The sequence below is a fragment of the Limanda limanda genome, chromosome 14 (genome assembly GCF_963576545.1).
Source record: "Limanda limanda chromosome 14, fLimLim1.1, whole genome shotgun sequence".
Classification (NCBI taxonomy): domain Eukaryota; kingdom Metazoa; phylum Chordata; class Actinopteri; order Pleuronectiformes; family Pleuronectidae; genus Limanda; species Limanda limanda.
Genome location: NC_083649.1, coordinates 5200136 through 5218046, shown reverse-complemented (window position 1 = coordinate 5218046; position 17911 = coordinate 5200136). Strand labels below are relative to the sequence as shown.

The 17911-nt window shown below is 43.6% G+C and overlaps 1 protein-coding gene across 2 annotated transcripts; it reads left to right on the top strand.

Annotated features, from left to right (window-relative positions):
- The first annotated feature begins 1619 nt into the window (after window positions 1-1619).
- LOC133019069 (14-3-3 protein epsilon-like) lies at window positions 1620-16858 on the top strand. 2 transcript variants are annotated; one of them, XM_061085423.1, is made up of 6 exons: window positions 1620-1815; window positions 7803-7999; window positions 10167-10273; window positions 11327-11533; window positions 12758-12894; window positions 15717-16858. In XM_061085423.1, exons 1-6 carry the CDS (start codon window positions 1752-1754, stop codon window positions 15773-15775), a joined length of 771 nt encoding a protein of 256 aa, XP_060941406.1. In that variant the 5' UTR covers window positions 1620-1751; the 3' UTR covers window positions 15776-16858. The 2 variants fall into 2 exon arrangements, with proteins under 2 accessions (XP_060941406.1, XP_060941407.1); XM_061085424.1 differs by lacking the exon at window positions 1620-1815 and adding an exon at window positions 5658-5715.
- The last annotated feature ends 1053 nt before the right edge of the window (window positions 16859-17911 follow it).

The following is a 17911-nucleotide window of genomic DNA, read 5'->3' as shown; positions in this document are numbered from 1 at the left end:
AAATAAAGTTTTTTAAATAATAATTAAAAAAGCAAGTTACACATTTTGTGTTTAATTTGGCATTGTCCCATTAATGCACCTAAAAATATACACAAAACTTCTTTGAATCAATGTTTTCACTTCAGATGGATAAAGTACTTGTTTACCTTTAAGGAGTGGCTTTATTTAACAACACTAAACAAGGGATTCGGGATTTTTAAACTAAAATCAGATTAAAAGTTCAATATTTATAAAAAAATATAATTTAATACACTTCTACATTCAACATATATGTACATAAAACGGTCTGGGGTTTGGTTTTGAGTTAATTTTGCATTATGATGTACTTTTTGAAAGTCAAGTGTGATATGAGCCAACAATAAATCTGTGTTTTATCATTTTTAAATATAAATAAAAGTGCCCGGTTGGTTTTATATGTATGCTGAATTGAAGAGGGGATCAAGTGGAGCACAATTTAATGAATTATTGGGATTTTAAATCAAAATTAATGTGTGGGTGTGCCGGGCGCGTCTGGTGCGGCCCCCTGCTCCCGGCTCTGGTCCCGGTCCCGTCTCTGGTCCTGATCCCGTTCCCGGCTCTGGTCCTGCTCACGGCTCTGGTCCCGGTCCCGGCTCTGGTCCCGGTCCTGGCTCTGGTCCTGATCCCGGTCCCGGCTCTGGTCCTGGTCCTGGTCCCGGTCCCGGCTCTGGTCCTGCTCCCGGCTCTGGTCCCGGCTCTGGTCCTGGTCCCGGTCCCGGCTCTGGTCCCGGTCCTGGCTCTGGTCCTGCTCACGGCTCTGGTCCCGGTCCCGGCTCTGGTCCCGGTCCCGGTCCTGGCTCTGGTCCTGGTCCTGGTCCCGGTCCTGGCTCTAGTCCTGCTCACGGCTCTGGTCCCGGCTCTGGTCCTGCACCAGGCTCTGGTCCTGCTCCCGGTGTCATGCTCCCGGCTCTGGTCCTGGTCCCGGCTCTGGTCCTGCACCCGGCTCTGGTCCTGGTCCCGGTCCCGGCTCTGGTCCCGGTCCTGGCTCTGGTCCTGCTCACGGCTCTGGTCCCGGTCCCGGCTCTGGTCCCGGTCCCGGTCCTGGCTCTGGTCCTGGTCCTGGTCCCGGTCCTGGCTCTAGTCCTGCTCACGGCTCTGGTCCCGGCTCTGGTCCTGCACCAGGCTCTGGTCCTGCTCCCGGTGTCATGCTCCCGGCTCTGGTCCTGGTCCCGGCTCTGGTCCTGCACCCGGCTCTGGTCCCGGCTCTGGTCCTCGTCCCGGTCCTGGCTCTGGTCCTGCTCACGGCTCTGGTCCTGGTCCCGGCTTTGGTCCTGCTCCCGGCTCTGGTCCTGGTTCCGGCTCTGGTCCTCGTCCCGGTCCTGGCTCTGGTCCTGCTCACGGCTCTGGTCCTGGTCCCGGCTTTGGTCCTGCTCCCGGCTCTGGTCCTGGTTCCGGCTCTGGTCCTGCACCCGGCTCTGGTCCCGGCTCCCGGTCCTTCTCCCGGCTGTGGTCCTGGTCCCGGTCCCAGCTCTGGTTTTGCTCACGGCTCTGGTCCCGGTCCCGGCTCTGGTCTCGGCTCCCGGTCCTTCTCCCGGCTGTGGTTCCGGGAGGGAGGGAGGGTGTGGGTGTGGACACTTGCACCGGATGCAGCGGCGCCGCCATGTTTACGCCTCTGGCACCGGTGGCTCTTCCAACCAGCGGAGCCGCGGAGCAGTAGCTGAAACCCGCCGAGCAGCCCTTCTACCTTCCCCGCCTGTTTCCCCCCGGGACGCCACCACCACCAGCCCAGCGCCATGTCGGAACGAGATGATTGCGTGGACCAGGCTAAGCTCGCCGAGCAAGCCGAGAGATACGACGGTAAGCCCCGGTGTCAGACCCGGGAGGGAGCGGAGCTGCCCCGGCTCTTCTGCCCCCCTCCTGCCGCCTCCTGCCTCCTGGCTCCCGGCTGCAGGTAGAGCGGTTCTCATGGAAGCGTCTGGAGCGAGGAGGGAGACAAAATGGCGGAGGTTTCTCCAGCGGAATAAGCCGCTGGATGGTTTTATTTAACCGGCTCCATGTGAGAGGACCGCGGGGATGAACCGGGTCGTCCGGCTCTTCGGTGTCTTATTACCGGTTACATTAAGCTAAGCTAGCCCCCTCCCCCGGCTAGCGGTGGTTAGCTGCCCGTGTGGGATGCTACCTACCGGGGCTAGCCTCCTCCTCAGCTAGCCTCCTCCTCAGCCAAACACAATTAAAATGCAACACAGCAGACACACACCCGCCGGGAAACACACACTTCACCCCGGGTGGAATCGGGAGAAACCACCCGACTCATCCTGGGTGTTTCTCCCCGGAGAGAGGTGGCGATTTAAAGCGATAACTTAGCATCGGCTAATGCTAACAATCATGTGTTCAGCAGGGGAGGACCATGCTAGCTGGTCCAACTGGTTTCAGCCTGTGGGAAACTTCATTGGGATCATATTCAGAATAAACAAGTAATTTTACTTTAAAAAAAAATTCATCACAGGTAATACACCATCAGCTGGTTTCATTACACTGCAGTATTTGTATTTAACTTGTATGCTGCTGCTTTAAAGGGGCCAGGGATGCTTGCATTTTACATACTGTAAATATAATTAATTCACATATTTACAGTAAATCCATTTATTAATGTCTGGTTATGTTTCTGATATTTAACTATTTAAATCTAACCAACGCCTGCATTGCTTGGCTCCTATAATAGAGGAGCCAGTCCATGGAAAACCACAGGGGTCAATACATATGTGCATGAATGCATGACTACACCAAATATGAGTTAAATAATAGTTATGGTCAATAATTCATCCCCTAACATTGTGCGTTAGATGTGCTGCACCTGCCAACACTGTCTGTAACCTTTCTGCAAACAGACTTCATTGTCAGTAGATGTTTTCCCTTCCTCCTTGTTCCATATGCAGCTGGTCGAGTCAGTCGAGCACCTCAGGTTATGTACGTTTCTCTAAAGAATACCTATAGAAACTGAGGAGCAGGGGAGGACCATGCTAGCTGGTCCAGCTGGTTTCAGCATACGGGTGGGCGATAGTTATCATCTACTAGAATATCTTGTTTTTAACGTTGTGCAAGCTCACGTTATCGAGATAAAGATGATTCATGCACCACACATTCACGCTCTGCATGTCGATATGTTTGGCCGATCAGATGGAGGCCTGCGTCTCTAGATGATAAATGAAACACATTCAGATGTTTGACTGGGGGTTTTCCGTCAGTGAATCATTGTCGGAAGAGAATCAGAAGAAAATAGAGAGAAAAACGCCTCCTGATTTAATTCTGCTGTGGTAACTTCTAGTGATCATGTTTGTCCCGGGCTCAGATTTAAATATGAGCACATGATTGTATCAAAGAATTGTGAAGTTTATTTATGATTAGGGTTGCAAAGGGGCGGCAAGTTTCCGGTAAATTTCCGGAAACTTTCCATGGGAAGTTAAGCTCGGAAATTTGGGGAATTTTGAAAAAAAACTACTCAAATTAAACGCTGAGCAATAAAAACATCATTCAAAACTCTATTTTAAAGATGTATGGAATGCAGCACACACTGCACGTTGAGTTTCAACCCTCCACTGTGCATTCTACCATCACATGCACAGATAACTCCCAGCATCCTTCACTCTACAGCAGGGCTATTGAGGCCTGCTGTAGAGTGAAGGACTAGTCAGGTAAGTTTCAATGATATTACTGGGAAAATATATTAGCATGCTGATTGAGGATTGTTCATCTGTTCATCTAGCCTATTTCCATTCATTTATCCATCAATTGTAAAATATTTTCACAGACGATTCCAATTGTTTGGCTAACTATTTATATCTCTGGCATTGCATTAGTGTTTTTTTACGAACTTTTTTCTCATCTTATTCTACAGAACAATGTCACGTGCACTCTCATGTGTGGAGGTATTTCACCCCATCCAATGTAGAAGGAAAGGCTGTGTACATTTGCAAATACTGTGCAAAGACCTATGTTAAGAATGACACAACGATGCAGAAGCATATAGTCAAGTGCCCAAAGTTTCCTCAGTGCTCAAATCAGCCTATAACAAAGCAAAATGTTTTTATTTATGTCTGTATATGACAAGGTGAATACAGTTAGTATAAATTATCCACACAATTTCCAGTATATTCCCGTTAATTCCCATGGAAAGTTTCCAACTTTGAATATTCCCGGAATTTTGCAACCCTATTTATGATCCAAGAACCTGAGGGGAGGAACAGCTCACACACACTGACTCCGTGGCTCTCTGTGTCTGTCACTCTCAGTCTCAATCACAAACAGTGTGATCGAGCACATGTATAAACTCAGTCTGGGTTAAAACAAACAGAGTTTATAAAACTTGGTAAATGTATGTGGAGCTGGCGGGGAGTGCTCTTTGTTTTGATGCAGTCGCCGCAGCGCGAATGATAGACACAGGAACAGTAAATTACAGACAGAGCTGCTAAAGACTGTAAAAAAAGAAACTTTTCACTTCCCAAACATGAGTGAAAAGACCCAAATAACATGAAGCAGTCGCTGGCATTGAAATACTTGGGTCACAGGCTCTCTTTGAACAATGCTCAGTAGTTGCAACCAAGAAAAAAAAAAAAAAATAGAAATATTATAAAATAGAATATCAATAAAATAGAATATCAAAAATTTAACATAGAAAATAAAATATATATATCAAAATATATCTTTACAGATGAGGAGAAAAATAAAACAATAGTTCAATTTGTGCAGTAGTTCAAATATGCCTATCACAATATTAAATGTTATTGCATGTTTTTCAAATATCGCACAGCCCTATTTCAGGCTCTTATAAAGAGAGTAAATCAATTAATGTCTGATTATTTTTCTGATCTTACCAAAGCCTGAATTGCTTTGCTCTTATAATGGAGAAGCCAGTCCATGGAAAACCACAGGGGTCAATCTATTTGTTCTATATGCAACTAGTTGTGTAAGTCTAACCCTTCAAGTTATGCACGTTTCTCTAAAGAAAACCTACAGGAACTGAGAAGAAAAAGAGCACGGTGGCGATCAGGTGTTCTGCTGTGCAGGAGGGGCAGTCGACTAAGTGATTGTGGCGTTCCCTCTTTCATGTTAGGCCCCTCCCTCATTCCTGTAAGGGGTTGCATCACATTGATCAGCTCGTAGGATCTCTGGAGCCTGACATGTTCAGAAAATGCTTTAACAGAGCAGGGAGGTCATGGAGTGTATTGGAGTGAGGCCTTGTTGGAGGGTGAAGTGATCAGCACACTGCTCCTCCTGGCCTGTAACCACCGAGTATCAGGTTTCACCAGCATGCTGCAGAGAGCCCTGCTATTGGCTTCGACAGATAACACCCTGTCTGTGCAGTTAAAAGCTGATTGATTCTTGCCTGAAGCCGAGCGAGCTCAGCTTGGTGGGTGTGACCCGTCGACAACTTTAGTTCCAACCACCTGACGACTACCAAACCAGTTTGTCGAGGTGGTTATCTTCCTGCAGTGTCTTCTTGAGCTGCACCGTGTGATTTGGTCCAAGAGAGTCCGTGCTGTCTCTGTTTATTGTCACTTGACGGGGAATCACCATCAGAGCTGAGTGTTAAGTATTATTTTTCTGCGGTGCAGTTGCTGATCCACCGAGCAGCCAAATATCCCCGCCCGTTTCCCACCGGGACGCCATGAACAGCCACAGCAGCCGAACACCTCGGCGGAGAGAGAAGAGTGTGTGTGTGCCAGGCATAACTTGCCGAACAAGCCGAGAGATACGACGGTAAGCCGCCTCTCAGATTCGGTTCGGAGCAGAGCGCCTGGTCTCGCTGCGCAGGTAGAGCGGTTCACAGGGAAGGGACTGGTGTGAGGAGACAAAAATGGTGGCGACCTCTCCAGCCGAATGAGGCACTGGACAGTGTTATTTAACCACGTCCGCCTCCATTTGGAAGAACCGCGAGATGTGTTGGACGCTTCAAGAACCGCTAGTGCTAGTTACCAGCCCGTGTTGGTTGGTAGCTATCGGGCTAGCCTCTCCTCAGCTCCGACACACATCAAGCCAAACTCAATTCAAATAAAACACAGCAAACAAACACACGCCGTGAAACACACTTTCATTTAATATCGTGTTTGGAAAGTGAGAGAAAAAGCTGAAATCTCCTGGAAAATCCAGTTTTGCTTTTTGTTAAGAATTTACTAACAGGCCATCTACCAGACCTCTATTCAGACCTTCGACCATTAACACTTGAAAAGGCCAAGTTACGCTGAGGAGCAGGTTCCCGTCCACATACTAGTTTAGGCATGAGAGTGTTTTGAATAGGCGGCTCCTGGGTATGTTAGGAATGGCAGGAAACGCTGTGTATATGTCCCCAGGTCATGCTACATGGTAGCACATGAAGTTAAATCATCCTTTCAACGTTAACATTAGTCACTGCTGGTGACTGTGGTTGTAGTTGTTGGGTTTAGAGATCAGCAACTTAAACGGTTGGTTCAATTGGTCATAGTGTTTGCCTCAGTTGGTGATGAACAAGAACCTGGGCACTGATAAGGTAGCATGGCATGGTAGAGGTGAGTAGCTCCATGGTTCTCACACGTTTTCTGGCACGCCCCTTTCAGAAGCAGACTTAAGTTCAGCTGAAAAAAAACATAAAACACAGGAAGCGAAATGACATAGTAAAAGTAGATGGTTGTAAATAAGTGATGTGAACATTTCTAAAGGGTTAATCATAGATACTAAATACTTGTCCTTAGTTAGGGATTGAAATATAAGAAAGACGGTGTAAGTTTGTGAGAGGGTGACACATGTGACAAAAAACGCTGAAAGAACAAATCAAATTTGTTTCAAGACATTTTTCACTCAATCTTGTGGTTTTTGATCATTAAAGAGCAACTGAATTCAAGTTTGTTTTAAAAAGATTTCAAAAATTCAGAATTACTTATGAACAATATATTTTCCTCCATATTCTGTTATGTAAACTAGGGATGGGCATAATTAATCGACGATCGATCAATTGATCGTAAAGAATTTCGTCGATGACATTATTTTGTCTTCGACGAAATTCTGTTGCGTTCACTGCCAACACTGCGAAGCTATACGTCTCCATGAGCGCATGAGTAGGAGGTCAGAATATCCGAGTTGCCTGAACGCAGCACAGTGTTAGCAGCAGTAGGAAGCAGCCCGGAGTTGTACTCGACAAGCTCCGCTGGGGGACCGGCGGCTGGCCGCTGAGAGCTAGCTGGATTTGACGGTTCTCGACCTCTCAGTCCGGTTGTTGTCACGTCATCAATCCCGGAACCCCTCACCCAGACCCGGGTCTCTCCGGGTTCCCTTCCCTGTAGACTGAGGGTCCGCGTGCGACATGAAGCCGAGCTCCGCAGCTAGCGTCTTCGGACCCGGACAGGGCCGGGTCTGGTGGAGGGGTTCCGGGAGTGAGAACGTGACAACAACCAGAGTAAGAGGTCGAGGGCCACGGAGTCCAGCTAGCTCTCAGCGGCTGGCTGCTCGCTCAGCGGGGCTGAAGAGGACAGCAGCGCTTATTTACAAGTGTAACCATTGAACCCGTTTAACTGCCACAAGAGTTGTTCATCTTATAATAAAGATCTCAATTGAGGAAACACGCTGTGTTTTTTCTATTTTCACTGCATTTTAACAACCTATAAATAGTGAATTTTAATATAAAAATATTAATGATTAATCGAAAATTCGTCATTAACTCTCCCGACGATCGATTAAGACAATTTAATCGAATGCCCATCCCTAGTGTAAACCAATACAGCTCAGGCTAAGATGTCTTCACATATGCTTCTTGTGCAGGGCAACTTGAAAAACCCATCGCTGATGTCCTTTGTTTTCTCCCTGTGTCTCTCCAGAAATGGTGGAGTTGATGAAGAAAGTGGCCAGTATGGAGGGTGTTCTGAACGTGGAGGAGAGGAACCTGCTGTCGGTAGCGTACAAGAACGTGATCGGAGCCAGAAGAGCCTCCTGGAGGATAATCAGAAGCGTTGAACAGAAAGAAGAATCCAAAGGCCCGGACAAACTAGAGATGATCAAAGAATACGGAAAAACAGTGAGACATTTATATAAACCCAAATATACTAATTGTTTACGTTCACAGGTTGTGGAGCAATGAGGGATGTGTTCAAATCTTTAGATGGTTCTCAGCTACAACGGTTTGATCCAGGAAATATAAATACAGCTACTGTAGATAATGGTAATAATATGTAATCATCTTTGTCACTTTTAGAATCTTCTTCTCTGTTGCCACAACCAAAGCAGTGAAAATATGATATTTCCCAGGGCTTTTACTTTGAAATTCTACATCAGATTTTCCTGATATTGTCTGGTTGACTATCTGAGCTGGTGACCTGTCATTGTGAAGTGAAATTAGTCTGTGGAAACAGGTAGTTTCTCAATTATGTCGTTTTGTTGCTTGATTTACATTTTTTTTCTTCATTATAAAGTTTGACTAATTATTCACATAATGGTAATGAGAAACATTACATTTTTTAAGTCTCAATTTAATCTGAAAGAGTGTCAGGCGCATTCATAAATTCACATCATTAATTTGATTTATAATTTCTTCATTCAGTTCAATTAATTTTGTTACCACATTAATCCATTCATGCATTCACAGACAAATGGGAAGTCCCATTTACAGGAATGCCGCTTTTATTTTGAAGTCACTCTTACATGCTCATAATTTAAAGCACACTGTGAAATGAGTGGAGGCTGGTTTGTTGTTTACAGTGTCACCTGACTGACCTGGTCCCTTCCTGGTGAACATGTCGCTTATTTTTCACTATTTATCTGCATCTGAGGCCAGAGCTTTTCTTCTTAATTCTATCCCTCTCTGCTCCACCTTTCCTTTTCTTTCTTTCTTTCATTCTCTCCCTCTCTTTTAAAGCTCCTCCACTGACCGCTCGGCTTTCAGAGCGACTGGTGACATTTCACAGCCCAGCAACACTTTGTTTAGTGGAATAATGAGGAGGGCAGTAACCACGATTCAACTTTAAATCACTTTTTTTTTTCCTCTCTTCATCTCTGCTGCAGAGAAACTTGTGCTGCTGGCAAAACTGCTGAGTTCAGTGAAGCACGGCAACCCTTCAACCATTCAGGGGGTGGGGGGTGAGATTTCATGGCTTTATGTAGAATGGATTTCACCCACATGCCAATGTGTGAAATCAGTGGTTTCGTCACTTTGCTTAGTGAGAATTTTGCTTAGATATAGCAAAGTCTGAGGCCACTTTCTCTTGATACATTTTGGGGATTTTGTTGGGTCCTTTAAGTTCCAGGTTTTTTTAATATGGGACTGAGCAATTTCAGAGCTGTGTCTGACAAACAAGAAATATTAATGAGGTGTCTAAGTGCAGACACTGGCAGCATCCCATTCTAGTATCATTTAGCATTTTGAGTTAAATTAATATTAGTGCTGAGATGTTTGAGCGTAATTGTCATATACAGCAAATGTATCGAGTACTTTCAGTTTTGGGTGCGGTGCAAGTTTCAGGTCACTGAGTTCATGGGACGCTCACATGAAATTCCACATGTGAGTGACAGTAACAATGCTTTATTATCCCCTCCGGTGTTTCCCACGGGATTAATTCAATCCACGGTGTAATGGGGGTGCACATGCGCGCGCACTGGTAAACAGGCTATACAGTGAAAGAGAAGTTATTGTGTGAGAGAGAGACTGTGTGTGTGTGGATGGTAACGATGTAATGGAGCTTGCTGCATGAAGTCCCGTATATACCACAAGTCAGAGATCTCTAATATCATGAGAAGTGCGGCAGGAGAAATCAGAATATGAGCTGTCACTATCGGGATAACTAATGGGAATCACTGCCCTCATAATGTCACAATGACGGCTTGTGCAATCCAAACATAGAGTTGTATTATTTACCAGGACACGTTGCAGTATAGTGATGTTAAAGATGTTAGACTCTGATGTGTCTGACACGGACCCTGACGCCGAGGCTCGATGTGCCCAGACGCCTTCTCAGAGACAAATGCTTCCATGGGGACTTTCTACCAGTTGTCCTGTGTGTCTACTGCTGCTGCTGTGGCTCTCAGACTTAATGCCACTCTCAGCTTCATCGAACCTTGTTTTAAATCAGCCTTGAGTTCTGAATTCTCCCTTTTTTTAGATTCACAACATATTTAAATCCAGGACCTGTAATAGTGAAGAAGTGACCACACAGATCACTGACAGACCTGTTTGTGTTTTTGTTCTGCAGATCGAGAAAGAGCTGAAAGCAATCTGCAATGACATCCTGGACGTGCTGGACAAGCACCTCATCTTAGGTGCGAAACAAGGAGAATCTAAGGTTTTCTACTACAAAATGTACGTATTTGACAAGTGTTTGTAGAATCATTCATGCTGTGAATCTCACCACTTCTAAATCCTCAAGTTTCCTGGTGATCGACTATTATAAGTTTTTATTTTATGTATTTAATCTTTGTCCTGTTAAACCTGCAGTGGTTCCTCAGTCTGTAACTGAATGTGGTTCTTTGCTGAGCAGCCTCTCTGTTGCAACATGAACTAAAACACGGTTGCTAGGTGGAGTTAATCTGTAGCTGGGCTCATTATGCTCTCGACTCTTATGAGTCATGTTTGACAAGTTCATTTACAGAAATCTTTTACCCTCACTCGGACAGTTTTTGTTCATTTCCAGTCATAGTTTTCATTCAGATTTCAACATTTCAGCTGACTGTAGATCAGCCCCTGAGTCTTGTCCCATTTCGAAATGTTTGCAAAGGGTTGGTTGAGCTGCTGACGAGGGAAAGAGCAGTGCACGCCAGCACTCCCTACTCCTCCTCGCCTTCAAATGAACCTGGCATTGCTGAGACGCGTTTATAGACTCGTAGTCCTCCTGGAAAACGAATCTCTATCACACAGCTCCAAGCCACAAAAGATATCATGTCTGTGCATGAATCTCTGGCTCTCTTGGATAAATAAATAGATGAGTCAGCTCCTCACAAACGTTAGAATGGATAAAACGTCACCATGAGTATAATTTTCCCGTCAGACTCTTGACAAAAGTTCTCTGAACCGGGTTGTCCTGTTTGCATATTGTTCAGACGCGTCCTTCTGACGGCACTAACCCGAGTTTCTTTATTCACTCGGCTCAGGCAATGCTAAAGATGTTAGTTTGATGTTCAAGTTCTACTTTTTGTGGCTTATAATGAATATGATGGAAAGAAAATATCCTGTATACACCAGCAGGAAATGCAGTAATGCCAGGAGGACCACAACAATCTATTTTGTACATGATCAATTAAAGACCATAATGATAACCCACCTTGAGCCAATATTTAAATGAAACTTAATGTGACAAATTATGTAAAAAGCCTAATTATCAGCTCTGTATTAACCTCTCTGTTCCTTCTCCTCTAGGAAGGGAGATTACCACAGGTACCTTTCAGAGTTTGCCACAGGCAACGACAGGAAGGAGGCAGCAGAGAACAGCTTGGTAGCGTACAAGGCGGCGAGTGACATCGCCATGATCGAACTCCCTCCAACGCACCCCATTCGTCTGGGATTGGCCCTGAACTTCTCCGTTTTCTATTACGAAATCCTCAACTCGCCAGACCGTGCTTGCAGGTACGTTTCCTCATGTGGTACGATAAAGGATGGGATTTTTGTGAACTTAGTCGGTAATGATTTATTTAAAACATTGACTCCACCATAGAGAGGAAACTGTCGTGGAATTTAACCAATACTCAAGCACAAGTCATCACAATTGTTCTTTCTGAGAGTTTTAATTCTACATCTGCAGATGGGCATCACAGTACAAATCACGGCAAAGATTTCCTACAATGAGCAATGACATACAGAAGACACAGCAGTTTTAAACCTTCACAAGCTCCTCCTGTGAGAGGAACACATGTTATCAATTAACCACTTTGATCTTAAGAAATAGGTGATTAGTATCCTGTCTTCTACTCGGTCTTAAGCTCCTTGAGTGAACCATCTGTTTTCAAGGATCTGTTATCAGTGTTTTACAACCCACTCACATCCCCTTTCCTGTGAGGTCATGGTTAGGTGAACCTGTAAGTGAGGAAGTCATATAACATTAGTTGCTTGAGAAACACCCTGATAGCTAAGAGAATCCATTTGCTCATCTTTCTATACATCAAAGTAGTTCCTTCCATCAATCAATGCCCAAATGTTAAAATTCCCACCACAAAACGTAAAGTGCATTTGGGGGGTTTTGAATTACAGGAACACACGTGATACAGGTTTAAACGGTCAAGGAACCTGCAGTTTGAGAAAAGAAACAAGTTAATCATCCCTAATCTAAGCAAAAATTACACATTGAATGCCATTTCTATTGTCTACTTTGTTAAATCATGTTGGCTCCAGTCAAATTGTCAGAAACTAAGATGTTTTAGATAAAGAATATCAGAAAACTAGCAACTTAATAACGTTCAGATGGCTTCTATCCATGTGGATACTCAGACCCACTGCCTCTGCATCACCGCAGCTGTTAACAGACTCGAACAAAGACTGCATGACAGTACCGATGCTCCCACATGTCAAGTTTATTTGTAGAGCAAATGAAAAACAAGAGTCGACCTCACTGCTGCAGAATAGAACTGAGATGTATTTCAATGGAAAGGGGAACACTAGATAATAAGTGGTCGAGTTCTGGATCAGCTACAGCAAACGTGGGAACAATCACGATACAACCGCTCGGACCTGAGGGATCTCGGAGTGGACAGGAAGCTCCGAGATGTGTTTGAGGCCAACGCCTTTCAACACTATAAATATATATATAACCTATGTAATCCAGTTGTTTCATATGTTCCTCCTCTCTTCTGACAGGCTGGCGAAGGAAGCTTTCGACAGCGCAATTTCCGAGCTGGACACGCTGAGCGAGGAAAGCTATAAGGACTCGACACTCATCATGCAGCTGCTACGTGACAACTTGACACTATGGACCTCGGACGTGCAGGGAGATGGTGAGAGAGCTCATTTCCTTTTCTTCTCAGTCCACTTGTGTTTTCACCGACCACAACCCGATCATTAATAAGTGACACTGACCGATGATTGGCTCCTTACTGCCGGTGCTTTGACAGATATCTTTGTATTTTAAAGAGGTGATGATTGCCCTCGCTGCAGCTTCTGAGAAACATGTGTATGGTTAATTAATGAGTTTTTAGGTAAATTAGCATCTAGGAAACAGAATAACCCTCTGACCTTTTCTCTAACCTTTCCTCACAGTGAAGTGGTTCCTCCTAAACCAGCAGCACCCCCCCTTCCCCTCTGCTCTAACTTCTCCTCTTCCTTCTGTAGACTCTTAAGGACAACCCTCTCTTTCCCTCTTCCTCCATTATACAAGTGTATTTTGTAAGTCATCTCTCCTGTCTTGGGCTCCCCCCCCCACCTCAGTCTTGTCTCACCAGCCGCACTAACGTCCTCACAGCACAGAGTTCGACCTCTGAAGCATCGTGGAACTCGATCTTTTCCTCACAAGTGCACACAGCTCGAGTGTTTGTGTCTCCAGGGTGTCCGCGAGTCAAGAGAGATTGTTTACTTCTCACTGGAACAGCTGATTACAAGTCACCATCCAAGAGTAGCATTTGATTGAATCCAAATTCTTTCCAATCCCATATTCATTGACCCTGTCCTGGCTCATCTTTAACTTTAGTGGTGATGGGGAAATGGTGCCTCTGACTGGGGGGCTGCTGCAGCTGGAGAGATAGTAGTAGCCAGATCCAGAAAAAAAATGTGCCTGTACTATATATAATAGATACTATAAATGTCAGTCTGACTTTTAAATAAGTTCAGGTTTATCGTTGTGTCTCTCTAAACTAAGATACCTTGAGCTCTATCTTTACTCCTGATTGTAAATTGTCAACAAAAACAATTGGATGGATTAATGTTTCCCTCTGTGGTGGCTAAAACAATTAAACTAGATGTGACTCCAGCCTTTAAACGATCCGAGCTTACCGACACCCTGCACCGTGCACGCCAGCAGATCACGCCCTGTGTGAGGCAGAGTGTGGAAACGTGTGACCGCGGCTCAGTGAAGTGAGAGTTAACGGACGCTGCAGCAACAGCATGTGAGGCTGCTGCTCCGCCTCCTGCTGCTCTCTCACGTCCCAGTGTGCTGTGGCGCTAATGAGCACGGTTACGGTTTCTATTATAATCACGATGGATTCTCCGTCCTTTGTTATTTGTGCCTCCTTAATTCTTCATTACACGGATGGCTGTGCTGTCTCCATGGCAACCTTTCCAAGCAACCACTCGGTGCAGGTTCACGAGGCTTTTTCACCCCGTTAGTAAATCTGACCGCGGCTGAATTAACATTGTCACAGACCTGCATGTTGTAGATGTAGAAATCAACAAGTTATGTTATTAACTCACATCTGAGCTGATCCCAATCATTTAAAACAATATTTTTCCTTCCTGAATTTCAGTTCTTTAAAATGATAAAATGATGGCATATTTCTTTACACTTTAATAACGGATTTTTATACACTCTGGTTGAGGAGAATATTATCTCTTAATGTTTGAAATTAAAACCCTGTCAGCACCTTCCTGTGACTACAGCCTTAACTCAACACGAGCGTCATTCCTTTTGACAGATCTGCTCTTTATAGAATATATTTATACAGAAATGCAGACGCTGTATAATTTCTGCAGTTCCATTATGTTCTTGTATTTTACTGTTTGCACTGATAAGAAGTTTAAATTTGGATAAAGCTCTCAAAAATGTGCCACAGTCGACATTTGAATTATCCGATCTTTCCTCAAGTAGCTGTGACTTTACACCAAAGTCTTTATGATGAAGGTCACATGATGTCACACCTTGTTAAAGCTTTATGAGACAAATTGTAATTAGTGAATATGGGCTATACAAATAAGAGATTTATTAATGAGATTTAATAATGAGATTTAATTTGTAGAGTTCCAGAAACAGTTTTGGGATCAGTTTGTTGTATGAGATGTGCACAGCTTCACTAACTTAAGTGACATGATCACTGTGTCTGAAACACTGACTGCATGTTGTGGACTTAAATAGAGAGAGAATTATTGATTCTATTCAAATAATAATCACATGTAAAGTGTCAAATCATAACATACTTTATCTCAAGGCTCTTTACATGAGGACTAGACCTTCAAATGAAACCCAGCTATTCCAACAATAATACATTTTATATCTTCAGAAGTGTACGTGTGCAACTTTTTGATTAAGTTCCTGAAACAAGGTTGAGATCAAGAAAAAGTCCAGTTTCCTTCGTACACTTGTACAACTTCTGAAGATATTACATTTTAATTTGGTTTCAGAGAAGAAAACTTTCGCTAAGAATGGAAAGAGTTGTCTCCAGTGGAAACTTTCTGCACAAGTTTGAAATTCTTTGTCTTTGATTTTACAGCTGAAATGTGTAAATTTCAACAGTTTGTTACTCACCAACTTTATGTTTCAGAAAATATCTCAAACAGATGTGTATGAACAATGTGATATTGTTGTACATGAAGAGGTGTTTATCATGTTCTAGTGTCTCTTAACTCAGATGTTCCTTCAAAAGAGTTTAACGTAAAAACAAGTATGTGAATATTAAGTCAAACCAGGATTTAATGGATGTTTATTGTGGAAAATAAAAGTCAAAATATTAAAGGCAAATTTTATACATGAAGGTTGTTTTCACGGAAACTGGAGACAATATATTTATAAAAGTATCTGGCAAGAGAAACCAAACAAAGATATGTTATCACGTTGAATTATCTCCATCGAATGTCCAGATAATGACAGCGTCCGTGTTTTTGTCTTCCTCAGCTGAAGAACAGAACAAAGAACCAGTGCCAGAAGTGGTGGACGAGCCCCCCCCAGAGTGAACAACAGAAGACAAGCCCTCCTCCTCCTCCTCCTCCTCCTCCTCCCTTGTTTCTACCCCCCCCCGGCCCTCGATCCTGTCCCCAGCCACCGGTTTTCAACTGGGTTTATACTGCAGCCCACTCTCTCTCTCTACCTTTTCCTCCTTTTCCACCCATCTGTCACACCTGCTCCCAGTCTGCACGTCATCTCCCAGTTCCCTCAGGACCCGCTCGGGTCTTTAATTCCTCTCCCAGGGGCTCAACCTTTCTTTTTCCTTTTTGGATGATTCCTTTTTTTTTTTTTTGCAAGTCTGTACCCTTTACGGTTCATGTCCTCTTTACTTTTGCGGTTTTTATTTTTGCTTGACTTTGCTCTATCATCTGTTGCCAAGTATGCCTGCCTGTATTTGTAACACACATGTGTGAGAGTTTATTTAAAGACGGAACTTTGCCGTTCAACTTTTGTTTTGTTCCTGCGTGTGTGTGTTTTATGAATTCATCGTCCATGCTTCTGTTAGGTCGGTTTTGCAAATTGCTGAAATAAAGCGGTGATGGAAGGTTTCAAAGGGACGTGTTAAAGCTTTTAGGAAGAACTAAGTGCCCTGTTTACTTCGTGGTTACCCCACCTGCTCCTTCAACACATCAATAGACCCTTTTTTAAAACGACAAACAGCGGAATGTCCCCCCCCCCCCGTCCCCAAGCATCACTCTGACCTCTGCTCTCGTCCACTCTCGGACCAAGTATTGTGCTGCAAGGCTGGCAGATAGTTAGGTTATGGCTTTTTAGCAGACAAAATGTTTGTGTGTGTATGTGGGAGGGGAATGCTCTACACTCTTGATTGTAACGTAATGCATTATATTAAAAAACAAAACAAAAAAAGGTTTGGGAAATAGAGGCCTGCTGTATCTTTACTCCCCTGACTCTTCCAGGTTTCCTTTCCTCTTCTCATTGCTCTCTTTCCTCTCTTTTCCTTCTGTTCAGTTTGTGTAACGTGAATCTGATTTGTACTACTGGATATTCTCACCGGAGCCACAAGTACCATCTGTATTCTTACTGAAACGCAGCATGGAATTAACATTAAACTTCAAATTGAAAAAAAATGATTTCAAAACATGTGAGTTGTTTTTTCATTGTACTTTTTAACAGGTCTGGTCTGACAGTTGAAGTGATTTTAGCCACTAGAGGGCAGTGCTGGGCCGTAGCAGAGGAAGGTTCTTGCTTCAGATAAAGGCAGTGATATATATATTTGTAAATTAGCACGACTTTATTTGCAGTGGTGCAACTCAGATACTTTTTAAAAAATAATTTAGCAACTGAGGCCACCTTTTGTTCCTCTGCTACACTTTAGATACAGTTCCAGGTTTCTAGCTTGATCACAGCAGCGGAAAAATGCTGACACACCCCATGAAACCACATTTTCATCCACTATATTCAAATGTAGTTTAATAGGTCAGAATATATTTCATCAAGATTCAGACAGAATCTATCAAATCAGATAAAATCTGGATCCACACTGCATCCTTCCAAGTTTCTCTGTAATGGATCCAGTAGTTTTTTCGTAATCCTGCTAACAATCAAACAAATGAAAACATAAACCTCCTGGTGGAGGTAAAGATACTGCATATAAACGTAAAAGTGTAATTTAACTGAAGAATCTTCTGCTTGGCGCCCGTGACATCAGATTATTAATACTGATGCGTTGATGCCTGATGATAAAATTGCTGTTACAGCCGATGACTGTCGGTATTTGTATTAGTTGTTGAAGGTCAAGATCACTGTGACCTTACAAAACATTTAATTTGCTCTCATGAACACGTTGGAAACAGTTTGTACCAAAGTTGAAGAAATTCTCTTCAACGTTCACTTTGAGTCAAAGATGAACTGAAGGTCAAGGTCACATTAACGTCATGTTTTGTGAAATGACCTGATGAGAACCTGATGGAATTCATTCAAACTTGGTTAAAATAATCACTTGGGCTGAAGAATGAAGGTCAAATGTTAAGGTCAGTGTGAACTCACTTTGTTGCCTAGGGAACACGCTACTTTAAAAACATCAGGACAGAATAATATCATCACATCAGCATCATATCACTTTGTCAAATAACGACACTACATTGCAATTTGAAATTTGTTTTTACTTAAAAAAGATCAAAATA

Coding starts and splice junctions, on each gene's coding strand:
- LOC133019069 (XM_061085423.1), top strand. CDS start 1,752: ATGTCGGAACGAGATGATTGCGTGGACCAGGCTAAGCTCGCCGAGCAA. Junction 8,000..10,166: donor TCAAAGAATACGGAAAAACA/GTGAGACATTTA, acceptor TTTGTTCTGCAG/ATCGAGAAAGAGCTGAAAGC. Junction 12,895..15,716: donor CTCGGACGTGCAGGGAGATG/GTGAGAGAGCTC, acceptor TGTCTTCCTCAG/CTGAAGAACAGAACAAAGAA.